Here is a 13,291-nt window from a genome sequence, read left to right as displayed (position 1 = left end):
GGGAAGAAAGCCAGCCCATGTCCATTTCTCCACATCAGATTCAATGCCAGGTGGCAATCCAAAATGTCTACAAAAAGCAAGTGTGATCCCAAAATATATTCATCTGTCATTCAAATGTAAAAGCATGCAGCAGAGTTTTAAGCACACACAAACTCAAGGTATATAGCTATTTTTGAAAATACAATTTCCAAAAAAAATGCAAGAAACCAAGAACACATGAATCAAAGTCAAGAACCAGGGAATGTGGAAGCTCTGAATATTGTAGTAAGTATTAAACCCATTTCAATGAAAATTGATACATTAAAAGAAAGTTAAAGGTTGTTTTCCAGGCTCCTGAATACCCTCTCCACAGGGTTCATGCCAAAGGAGTTTCATTCACCCTGCAGCATGAGTCTGGCTGCCGTTCATTCAATGCCTTTTCTTCCTGGGCACTACCAGCTGTGAAACTGGTAACCTATTGATAAATATGTTATTTTTTTTCCAGCTGCACCTGTACTCAATTCAACAATTTTGGAAATTATTGTTACATAGGAAGATGTTTTCTATTTTGATGGTATAAGACTAATAATATATTAAGAAAATTGAGAGGCAAGGGAGAGAAAAAGAGGATAGTAGGTATAAGAGGATAATTTCTTCATTTTTTATAGCAACAAGTTGACTGATACTGTCTACAAATGAAACATGTGTGTGCCAGAACAAAAAATTACTCCAACCTGTTAAGTTTTTCATAATTTAAAAAATATGATGAACAGGCACTTTTATGCTGCATTTATTTTTTGAAAGAAGCATTTACCTTAATTTTAAGAATTCCTTTCAATTTCACTTTCTCTTCTACTAAATTCAGGTACAACTAGATTGAATATTTTACTTAAATGTAAAATGTATTGTGTTGTCCCATTCTATAGAAGCTGTTTCTATCTATCCAACTGCTATTTATTATATGGGTACAACAATATCTGAAATAGTACTCACCTAACATAAGTAACAATTACCTCTACATGGTAAAATATATGATTCTTCTACTCTGTTGAATTGTTTGAAATCCTTAAAGATTTTTCACCAAAAAAATGTTAATTTTCCAAAATAAATAATATAAAAACAAAATACATATCAGAATTTGTTACCTTATGTCTCCTGTTAATAATTATTATTAATAAGACTTGCAATGCCAATAATCCATGATCTGTTCTCACATAGTTCACCATGCTATGTCTTCATTTCACAGCTTTCATTCTGCTAGGTCACTCAGATCTTCAGGATCCTAATCCAGTGCTTTTGGGCAGGTTGGCCCTGACCATTTCGTGAGGTTAGTAATGAGGCTCTAGCATATAACCAGAAGCATATTACCATAAACAACTCGATCAATGAGAAGATCCCACTCTTAGAAACAGACTGAGGAGTTTGACTGTAATGGAAAACAAATCAGCTTTCAAGATGGATGATCTAACCAGAGAATAACAGCTGAGAAACCAAGTCAGAATCTCTGCCCCAGTGATGCTGAATCAAATGAACAAACAAAATCAAATTCACTGTTTGCTTGAATTCAGCCCTTGTTTTGACATTATTCAGGGAAACACAATTCTTGATTTGTAGAAGATCCTGGAAAATCTTCAGCTGAACCTATGCTCATTATCTAAAATGATATTCAGAAAAAAAAAATCAGTAGAGAAACAAAGATAAACTGGATAAAAATAAACATTTCTTATTCCCCCCAACCAACTATGGGCAACCACATTAGGGAAAAAAGAAGACAGCTATTGCTCAAGTTAGATTTGGATAAAGACAGGAAATTGCATCTTTTAAAATAGATAAGATTTCCCATCACATAAACATATAATAATAGCCTTCCATCATTTGGGTTAACATTTATATTACCTAAAATAAACTCTCATCATGATGTTGTTCTATTATTGGCATGTGACAGAGTGCGTGTTGAAGCAAATGTAAGTTCAGAAAGCATCCTCTATCTTTATGTTACAAGAAACCTTCAGATTTTCCTAAACAGACAAACTTTGTTTTGTTGCTATGCAACTGACATGTAATACAGTCCATCAGACAGTAAATAGATTATGAATTTTACAATGAAAAGTCTTTTCTCCCTGTTCGAGAACAAGCCACAACTTCCTTTCATGCTGTACTAATCCACCACAACCCTCTAAAGCTGTTTCACAAATGCTAATGTTTTGGCAAGATAAATAAATGAATGAATAACACAGCAATGACACAGAATGCACTTTGCAAACTGCACGCTAAGAAGCATCAATACCATTCAATTCATTCCTATAGGACCGTGAACCTGGGCTCCCCAAGCCTGGTGGAGCAAAGGAAGTTTATTTCACACCCACAATCTTCCAGGGAGCAGAATCTATGTAAGCTTAAACAAAAGAGATTCTGAGAAATTCTGCTGGCAGGCACCCATCAGTGTTACATGTCTCAGGCATGACTCTGTACAGGGGCATAAGAGGCATTTTAGCCATGAGGGAAACATTTGTGAGGACAAGATGTTACAGGCGTTGAGAACCTGTGACTCGTGGGCCAGACATGGGCCGCAACCATGTTTAACATGACCTGCTCAATGTTCAAAATGTTAAATATTCACCAACATTTAAAATGTTTATGTAACAACATCGATGTCTAGCTCCTTTCTTGAAAAACCAGAAAATAATACTGTGCTTATATTCAGCTGGAATCGGCTTTCAGCAGAAAAACTGCAAATAACCCAACCAAGTAGCTCTAGGAGAATGGAGAGACAAATTGTGGTAGTTTCTACACTGGATGTACTACAGGGCAATAAATAGAACTAACAGCTGATATACTCAACAACACGAATGGATTTCACATACATGGTGCAAAAGAAACCAAAACAAAAAGCATACACTGTAAGGTTTCACTTATGCAAAGTTTAAGAACAGCCCACACTAATTTGTGGTGTTGGAAGTTAGCATAAGTCTACTTCTAGCAGAGCAGGTACTTTTGGGGATGATGGAAACATTCAGTATCTTGATCTGGGTGGTAGTGGTGGTGGTAAGGGTGTATATGTAAAATACATTCACCTATGCACTTAGGTTTCAACCCTCTACACACCTCACTGGAAGCACTTTCTACCTCAATAAGGAATAAGATTCAACAAAAATAATCGATTGGCTAAGGAGAAGTTGCCCTTTATAGGTGGGGCGTGGTCCACAACCAACAACTGGCTCATTACATGATGTGCCTGGCAAATCTGATTTGATGCTTCCTTCTCAACTAGATGGGTGGTTCTCAAGGTGTGCTGCCCAGAAGAGCCGTATCAGCCTCACCTGGAAGCATGTTAGAAATGCAGATTTCCAGCCCCTCCCCAGACCTGCTGCATCAGAATATATAGGCATGAGGCCTAGCACTCTGTTTTTTTTTTTAATGTTTATTTATTTTTGAGACAGAGAGAGACAGAGCATGAACAGGAGAGGAGCAGAGAGAGAGGGAGACACAGAATCTGAAACAGGCTCCAGGCTCTGAGCTGCCAGCACAGAGCCTGATGCGGGGCTCAAACTCACGGACCATGAGATCATGACCTGAGCTGAAGTTGGACGCTTAACCGACCAAGCCACCCAGGCACCCCCCTAGCACTCTGTTTTAATCAGTCCTCTGGGTGACTGTGATACACTCTACAGTTTGAGAAATACTACTCTAGAGCACTATACACATTAAATTAGTGACATTCAAGGAAAGCAGGGTTGGTCTATATTCAACTATCCATTCCCTTTGACCCCTTCCCAACATATTTCAGAAAACTCAGAACAGAAATGTCATGTGGCTTCTTCAGAGAACTTCTATCAAGTTCATGAAACAAATTCTCAGCAGGAGACATGCAACCAACATGCTCCATTTCTGTCTCAGCCATCAGATAGCTTTAGTGTTAGTATTATTACACCTGGACTGGAGACACTCTCAAAGGAAAGTAAAAATGACTTTGTATCTTTCTGGTAATGGAAATAATATATACCATAAAGGCTTCAGTGATATTATACCTCTGTAGGAAAATTGAAAGTCTACATTCAAGTAGGTAGCATGGCTGAGGAGGTCATAAAAGTGTCCAGAAATTCAAAAATTAAGACCACGAATCCCCAGTCTCACATAAGTTGCATAAAATTTTCTTAGAATGCCATGTGTGGATCTCCATTTGCTGGGAAAGTTATCAACTTTTTATTTTCACCTCTCGGCCACATACTATGATGTAGTCAAAGTAGACATTCTTTGCCGACAGCAGAGGCATTTCAAAATCAGTTGTGGGAATCAAAGAGGTGCTTCTTATATGCCTATTAAGTAACATTAATCGTACAGGCATTAAACAGTTACATGATATGACAATGATATTCCTTCTCTGCATTTGGAGAAAATATTGAGGGGTAACTATTCCTTTCTATCAGATTAAACGATTTTTTATCAGACTAAGTCAATAATTTTAGAAAGAAAGAGCTATGACATTCCATCTTTCCAACTATGACATTCCATAGTATTTGGGAATGGCCCAGCATTTAAAGGGAGAAAAGAGGGAGGGAGAGAGAGAGAGATTCGAGAATAATAAAACAAAGTGATAAAACGTAACATAAAAATCGTATTTTTAGTTAGTGATTCTATCCATTGTTTCATTTACTATTTCACAGGGGTTGAACAACCAGGGAGATGGCAAAAAATTAAATTTCAAAGTTATTTTGGCTACCAAGTTTACCACTAATCTGCCAATGCCAGGTTTCAGGAACAAATTTAAAAGTCACATGACCAGGGCTTCTAGAGCGCAAGGCCAGTACAGCTACACAGTACCTCCACACTCAGAAGGGGGCCTCACACTGGGGTTTAATGCTCTGTGGTTGTTGGATTCAAATTCTTAATAATTTTACCTTTGAGTTTGTGTCTTATAAGTACAAGTCATTGGGACAATGAAACGTGTTAAGGGTTTGGAGCCTAGAATCACACAATGTCCCATCTCCTGCCATCTGCCCACCTCCCCTAAATGAGTCCTTGGCAGCTGGCTCACCCACCTGTCAGTGACAGTGCCACTGTCCACCTCTGGCTGAGTCCTGGGAACAGGCATCGGAGAGTCAGAACATATCACAGAGCAGTGTTCAGGCACCTGTGAGGGTCTACACTTGCTCTGTAAGTAACCTCGTACCCAAGGAAACAGGACATTAAATAGCAAATAAAGGATACCACGACAGGTTAAGAGAAAAACTGTGGAAGGAAAAAAAGGACATTTTCCTGCTTTTTGAGCAAGGGCATCACGTTTTCATCTGGCATAATCCTCATAAATTATGCAACTGGCCCTGCTTATGACTCTAAGTGGAAAAGAAGCAAAAGAATAAAGAAGAGCTAGAAGGTATAAGAGAATTAGTGGGGGAACAGGGCAGTTACTAGAGTTCAGAGATTAAATGGTTGAATTTCATCTTGTTATGAATAGACCAGATACACTCTTTTCAAAAATGCTTTATTTTTTTCTGATTAAGAAGATATATAGATATAGATATAGATATAGATATAGATATAGATATAGATATAGATGTCATAAAATATTCAGATACCTGCAGGCACTAAAGATGTGAACAGAAATCTACGTTCAAAGAAGTAGCATAAGTCAGGGTGTTAAAAAGTATCCAGAAAGTCACATATTCCCACCAGCTCGACCCAATTCTATCAAGGGCTACCTCCTCCGTGTTGGGAATCTAAATCTTCTGTTTCTCCTAGCATGGTCCAGCCTTTTGAACCTGAGCTTACAACTTAAGAACCTGGCTTAAGGATATCTAAACACAATGCAAATTAATAAACAGTGAGATCATTATCTTTTTACCTCAGTGGTAGCTACCTCCAATTTTACCAAAGGATATCTTTTGTTTTTCAGCACTTTAGCCTGCCAGGGGATGACGTTGTCTAAGCACATTTTCAATGTTTTCTTTTTAACAGTTAATATATTTCCAGGATGCAAGTCCATTTCTTTCTAAAAGGTTCCTAGGACACCCATTGAAAAGTCAAAAGCAATGAGCTCAAAGGGGTTGCTATTTTGTTGGAGAAGAACGACACCCTTTGTATTGAAGTGGGGATTGCAGACTGTGGTCACCCTCTGCACAGTGTCTCTTTGTCAAGTAATACATGCCGGAAAAAAAAAATAATACAGATGGGAAAATATTGTGCACTGTCAGATCTTGGAAACGGCCAAAGGATTTTTCCTCACCAATGTCTTGTCGATGACTTTCACGTTCTGGCACCCTGAGAAAATAATGCATACATTTAATATGACATGAATGCAATAATAATCAGGCAGGTAATCATTTTCCCAAGGAATGTAAAACTTGACAAATGTAAGGTTTATGATTCAAGGTAGGCTTGCCAAATCTTATGTGGCACGAGACCATTTTTATTACCTAAACAGTCCTTAACACAAAATGACTGGCACATATTTTTATTAACACAAAGAGTATATTCTTTCTGCCACATTTAATAGAGAGTCAGTGGCTGAAAGCTCTCTTTTAGGATATGTCTGCAGCAAATTAAAATGCAGAGTGAGGATTCACAGAATGGCATGCTGCTCACTGAGGCTGTGTCCACACAGGCTCAGCACAGTAGGAGTAGACCATTGATCTCAGGAATTCTATCCATGAGGACAATCTGGGTGACATGGATCACAGAAAAGGAAACTCTCATTACCTTTGGAAGTTGATCATTGGACTCAATGTCATTCTTTGCATTTCAAGGTCCATTCTGAGTCAGATTCAAAACAGCCACTAGTAATAAGGTGATTTTTTTTTAATTTTTTTTACTTATTTCTTCAGCAAATATTATTTAAGTGCCAGGAGCTGCTCTAAACACTGGGGATGCTGAATTGAATACAACAAAGATCCCTGTCTCATTCTTCTTGTATTCTACAGAGCTAAAGATAATACATGATGCAAATAATTTAAAAAGTAAATGAAACGATAGATGGTTTATAGAAGGTGATAGGTGCTGTGGGAGAAGAATGAAATAGTAACAGGGAAAGAAAACTGGAAGCTGAGCAGGTGGGTGGAGGATGGACTGCCATTTTACATAGGGTGGTCAGGATGTTGAGAAAAGGTGATCTAAGTTATGACTTGAAGGACGTGAGGCAGTTAGCCATGTAGACACCCGGGAACAGCATCTGGAAAGATGGAATGGTCACTGCAAAGGCCTTAAGGCTGAAACATGTCTGACATAGGGAACAGCAGGAGGTAAATGTGGCCTGGGCAGAATAAGCAAAGGTGACAGCAGGAGATGAGGTCAGAGGGGTGACAGAGGTCAAGCTACATAAAGGTCTTGTAGACCATTGTAAGGACTTTGGCATTTACACTGAGTAAATAAACCAAGAGCCATTGGAGGGTCCTTATCAGAACAGTGGCATGATCTGAATTAACGTGTAAAGAGATCATTCTGACTGCTGTGATCAGGGTGGGAGGGTGAGGTAGGCAAGGACAGACAGACAGACAGACCTGCAATATCAAGGGGACAGAGGGACTGATTAGAAAGAAACACAGAGAAACTCTTGTAATAGCAAGTGAGGTTAGGTTCTGACAACATTTTGCAGATAGAGGTCCTGTGGATGTGAGGGTGTGAGGGAAATGAGGAGTCAAAAATAACTCAAGGTTTTTGAAACAATGGTATTAACATAAACTGAGATCGGAGAGTCTGCAGGTTGAGTAGTTTCAATAGGAAAAGTTTGTAGTTTCATTTGGGACGGGTAGAGTTTGAGATGCCACTTAGACATCCCAGTGAAGGTGTTGACTAGCCAGTTAGATTTTTTGTTCACGTGTTATGAGATAAGGAAGAGTATAGTGTAGGCTTCACCCTTCAGGTACTCACACTCGCCAACATATCCCTGGTGAGACTGTCAAAGGTAGAGCCTTAGCGACTGTTGCTGGCTGTGTACACTGAGCACTTCCTCTGTTCAGAGGATTCTGCACTAGAGATGTAAACATGGAACCAACTTCAAATTTAATTACAGCCCAAATGAGTCCATCTTCTTCCCCCTCAAGTTTACTTCTCTCCACCAAGGAGCCTGGCCTAAAGCCCATAAGAAGAAAAGAAAGTTGAAAAGGAGAATGGCCAGTCTTACCACTCAGAGCCATTGCCAATCGGAATTCTTCCTTTAGGATCTCAAGGATGTCTTGAACACCTTTCTCTCCCTAAGCAAGTAAAAAGATACAGATCTTTCAGGTAAGTCAGTCTGACTTAATTCATGCATTTATGTCACTGTAGTTCTGTTTTATATATTTATTTCTTCATCCTCCAATTACCTGGGACGCCAAGCCCCAAATGATTGGCCTCCCCACAAACACAGCCTTGGCTCCCAGGGCTAGAGCTTTCAGGACATCGGTGCCTTTCCGAACACCCCCATCCAGGAAGACTTCCACCTTCCCTTCCACAGCCTCCACGATTTCTGGCAAGGCATCAATCTGTAGGGAGAAGTGGTCAATAATGTGACGGTATGCATGTTAAATTGTTACCCAACTCAATCTCCACAGCCATTGACCATCTGACAGGATTTAGCGTTAAGGAAGCTAAGCAGGTTTGGAATCAACACTAAAATTTTTCCCTCCTGAAAGAGTAGGGTGCAAATGTTAGTAAGTAAAAACCAACTAAATTTTCAGTTGAGTGGCTTATTTTTATTTCAAAATTGAACTTTTTTCAAATTTTTTTCAAATTTAAAGACCATGATTTAATAAAATATAAGCATAATTTTAATACATGTAATGACCTTTTATAGCTATGCTTTATAAAATGTATAAAAACAAATGAAATACTAGCTCATGTAAATTATTCTGTATATTATTTACCTGTTGAAAAGCAATTGTTAAAATTAATACTTAATTGTCCATGGAAGCAGTGGTACATAAAAATGCAAGCAGGGCTACTAATGAAAAACCTAGTCTCTGATTTCCTCATCCAATATATTTTGCATCTACCCATCTATTAGGGAACTCTCCATGAAAATATTTTTCTTGCTTTATTTTTTGTTTGTTTGTTTGTTTATTAATTTATTTTATTATTATTTTTTAATGCTAATTTACTTTTGAGAGAGAAAGAGAGATAGAATGCAAGTGGGGGAGGGGCACAGAGAGAGGGAGACAGAATCCCAAGCAGGCTCCAGGCTCCGAGCTGTCAGCACAGAGCCCAACACGGGGCTCGAACTCATGAACCGTGAGATCATGACCTGAGCCGAAGTCGGACACTTAACCAACTGAGCCACCCAGTGCCCTTCTTTGCTTTAAAAGGACCAAGACCACATGCACCTTGAAGGTCCTCATCTGGATTGGCAATTGATGACGGACTTATATCAGCACCAAAGAACACAAGAGACTCATAGAGGTTGATCTGGTAGATGGCAATATTGTTCCTGATCCTTCACATCACTCTGAAACCACTCCATTTCCAAGGTAACTTTGCAGTGTTTCCTTCTAAAGGAAACAGAGTGCACTTGCCTGCTCCTTGACATTGGCCTTGGCCTTGCAACTTACTTTGGCCAATAACATGTGAGCAGAGGTGGCAGAGTGCCATTCCTGGACATAGACCTTAAACGACCTCATACATTTCAACTTTCTCTGGCACATGTGCCACTTGCCATGAGAGGAGAACCTCCTGGGCAATGCTTTCCCTTTCCTGGGGCCCCAGAATAGATATTCAGGAATTCAGGAAGCAAAGCTAGCCCAGCTAAGCCCAGCTGGACATGAAATTTGGAGCACAGCCACCTAACCAGTACCAAGTCCAGATCAACAGCCTGCCCCCGCCCCCTTCCAGTTGACACAAAGTTTCATGGGAATAAATGACTGCAGATTTAAGTCGCTGAGTCTGGAATCTGTTGTCTCATAGTATTATGTGGTAATAGCTAATGCAGTTGGCTAATAGCCAATACAGTTAGTAGCTAATAGCTGATACAGTTGTCTATTTTTATGTAAATCTTTGCACTTGAGAATGCAAACAATTCACAAGGTGACCTGTAGGCCAAAATCTGTAGAAATAACCCACATTCATTCCAAAATATTTAAGTATAAAATTAAGTCCAATCCACATCTAAAATGCATGCTGAAGAAGCTACCATATGTTCGAGTGCAGTTTTCCTAGACATAATTGTACTGAAATCACTCAAAGGCTTTCCCACTTTTCCCCTGAAATTTTAGAGGCTAAACTTAAATAGAGTTTTATGTAAAGGGCTGAAGACCAAACCCGGCTACACATTTGGAGGAAGTGAAGGCAACTTTTGGCATGCGGCCCCTAAGTGTTTGGCAGGTAATGTGATTTTCCCCTTTTCCTTTTGGCTTTTCTGCCTTGCCAAACATGCTTTGGATCCATTTACATGTGCCCCTTTACCTATACATAGTCCTCCTTTTACAGTCAGGCAAGTTACATCAACATATAAATGCTACAATTTCCAAGAGATGATGCAAGCTATAATTAAGCGTATTTCCCCATTTGAAACCAAAACCAAAGAAAAATATTAGCTAGCTTGGGTTCAATACACATTTTCAAAGTCACGCAAATCAAGTCTGTTTACGTTATTTCCAATGCCCAACCTGGCCTAAAAGGAAACTAATAAGGATACTTAAAATGTGAATTCTGGGCTGTATAACGGAACCCAGATTGGTGTTTTGTGTGTCTGTGGACAAGGATGTTCTATCCACTGCTGAGTTTTTCTTTCTTCCCCCTTTTTTCTTTCAGTAGCTACAGTTCTGCTGGGTATATATTTCAGAGAATAATTCTGATCAGAGGAGATTAAATAAATAAATACAGTAGACAAATCCACTATTTTATGACTGTTATGTTTCCTTTTTTCAGCTTATTACACATCTCAGAGACCATTCATTTTGGCTTTTCTTTCCTTAGTGGTTCTTTAGACAACTAATTGTGGGCTCACCTCTGGTGGGGTTAATCTAAGGGAAAATGTGGTAAAATCCCAATATACTTGCTAACTCATCCATCCATTCACTGGCTTACTAAACACTTTATTGAGGACATGCTTTATTCAAACCAGTATGCAGACGGTCTAAGGGAGCCAAAAAGAATCCCACAGGGTTGTGACTCGCAATGAAACTTTTTCCCATTCTTGCCGACGTCACACTTTTCCAGGATGTTCCCTGTCCCACAAAACTTCTACTCACAGGGAGCTCTCACCTTTCTATCTTCCCACAGCATCCATCAATATACTTCTGATGGCTGACGTTTGGGGCATGGAACCCTTTAAAGGTCTCAAACCAAAGCAATTGAACACAGACAAAGCATATAAAATCAGAGCTGATTTAGTTAAAAGCAAAAGAGCCAGCGTTCACATTACTGTCTGGAAATATTCCTCTGACCCTATACCCCACTCCACTCATCATACATCATACCAGGACGCCCTGGGTGGGGTTTCTACTAAGCGTGTTTAGGAAATCACTGGTTCCTATAGGCTTAACTATTTACTATCGCAAGAATGCCTGCAATTATTTTCCTCCCTAACTTCATTTCCTTGCAATGTGACATTTCTACTCCTCCCATCATGAGGAGGGGGGCGGTGGGCATGGGGATAGGAGAGTCTATTTTCCCATCCCTTGCGTCTGAACTACCCTTGTGACCTACTTTTATCGATGGAATGTAGAGAGAATAGAATGGAGAGAAGCTACAATGTGCCTATTCTAAGCTTCAGTCTGAAGAGGCCTTACATGTCTGCAATTACCCTCTAGGAAACCTGCCATCTTGTGAGAACCAACCTACCTAATGTGAGACAATGCAGAGCTGTCCCTACTGAGGCCACCCCACCCCAGCCTGTCCTAGTCAACCCAGCAGCTGACCACGTGCATATGAGTGAGCCCAGCCAAGACCAGAAAGACCTCCTAGCCAATCTCAGCCCAAATTTCCAACTCACAAAATTGTGACATGAAGGAACAGCTATTGAATTTTGGCCAGTAACTTTCCAAGTGGTTTGTTACACGGCAAAGGCTAACTGATACATCAGCGTATCTCAAAGGTAGAATTACATGGATCCCTTTTAAAAAAATATATATATATATTTCGGATCTCATAGAATGTGCTCAAGGACTCAATTTTGGAAACACTTGACTTAACAACCCAAATATTATTTTATGAAAATTTTTTGTAGACGAACATTTTCACAAAAAAAGAGTGTCATATATATATATATATATATATATATATATATGTATGCGGAGCCCAACTCAGGGATTGATCTCCCAGCTGTGAGATCAAGACCTCAGCTGAAATCAAGTGTTGGACTCTTAACCAACTGAGCCACATAGGCGACCCAAGAATATTTTTAAGCTTAAGGTAGTTTAGGTCCAGTTAGCATCAAAACAAAAATGAAAAATTGAAAAAAATGCTTCTAGAATTCAAAGACTCCAGAGAATCTGTTCTTGGACCCCAGTTTGAGATATTCCAGTACAATGGGTTTTGAAAATTGATTTGATGCTGTCATTTTGATCTCTAATTACTTCAAAAGGAAGAGCAATCTTTTTTTTTCTTTCTTTTCTTTTTTCTTTTTTTTTTTTTTTTTTTTTTGAGTGAGCTCTACAGCCAATGTATGGCTTGAATTAACGACCGCAAGATCAAGAGTCACATTGTCTATCAACTGAGCCAGCCAGGTGCCCCTCTTCAAGAGTGATATTGGCCACATTATTACCTTGAGTGTAAGGACATTGGCCTAAACTTAATTTGTAACTATTTGCTCTTCATCTCAAAACCTACACACTGAGGGAAAAACATCTTCAGTGTAAGCTGAATCTAATCTCACATTTCTCTCACCACCATGGGCCTTAAATTTGCTCTAAAGTATGAGGCAAAAGTCAAGCAAGCATCTCCTCTCTTGCACACAGCATGTGAAGGGGAGTGTCATTGTTTTTTTTAAAAGTCTCAGAGACCACAGCTCAAAAAGCCCTTTTAGATAAGTTTCCATATCCCCTCAGCCAGAGGGAAATAAACCACACCATTTAGATATTTTCCCCTTAAAATCTAGTTAGATTTGATTTCAGTAGATTTAGATTTTATTTTTAGAAAACAAACTTAATTTGGCCTGCACACTAAGTCTATGTCTTCATACACAAGAGAGGCATAAATCTGCAAAAGAGCCTTGAGCTGTGACCAGGTTCTCCTCCCTGCCCAGAGGGGGTCTTCATTCTCCACCTCCCTTTCCCTGCAGGCAACATTTAAGAAGACTGGTCTCTATAAGTAAAGCTGAATTAGAAAGGACTGAAAACTTCCAGTTTTGTGATTTGATTCTTGACTCTGTGATCCTACAGTGTGCAAAGATGAGTTCATTCCTAAC

The 13,291-nt window shown here is 39.3% G+C and overlaps 1 protein-coding gene across 1 annotated transcript in view; it reads right to left on the bottom strand.

Annotated features, from left to right (window-relative positions):
• Positions 1-5,539: 5,539 nt before the first annotated feature.
• Positions 5,540-13,291, bottom strand: part of HAO1 (hydroxyacid oxidase 1) — a 47,479-nt gene continuing 39,727 nt past the window's right edge. Inside the window, exons 6-8 of the mRNA XM_078444257.2 lie at positions 8,277-8,435; positions 8,096-8,165; positions 5,540-6,237 (exon numbers count right to left, since the gene is read on the bottom strand). Coding sequence (XP_078300383.1) covers positions 6,167-6,237; positions 8,096-8,165; positions 8,277-8,435 — 300 coding nt within the window. The 3' untranslated portion in view covers positions 5,540-6,166. The remainder of the gene's footprint in view (positions 6,238-8,095; positions 8,166-8,276; positions 8,436-13,291) is intronic.

Source organism: Panthera onca, chromosome A3 (genome assembly GCF_046562875.1).
Source record: "Panthera onca isolate mPanOnc1 chromosome A3, mPanOnc1 haplotype 2, whole genome shotgun sequence".
NCBI classification, from domain to species: Eukaryota; Metazoa; Chordata; class Mammalia; order Carnivora; family Felidae; genus Panthera; species Panthera onca.
The sequence above is the reverse complement of the archived record's forward strand: the minus strand, read 5'-3'. Positions and strand labels throughout refer to the sequence as shown.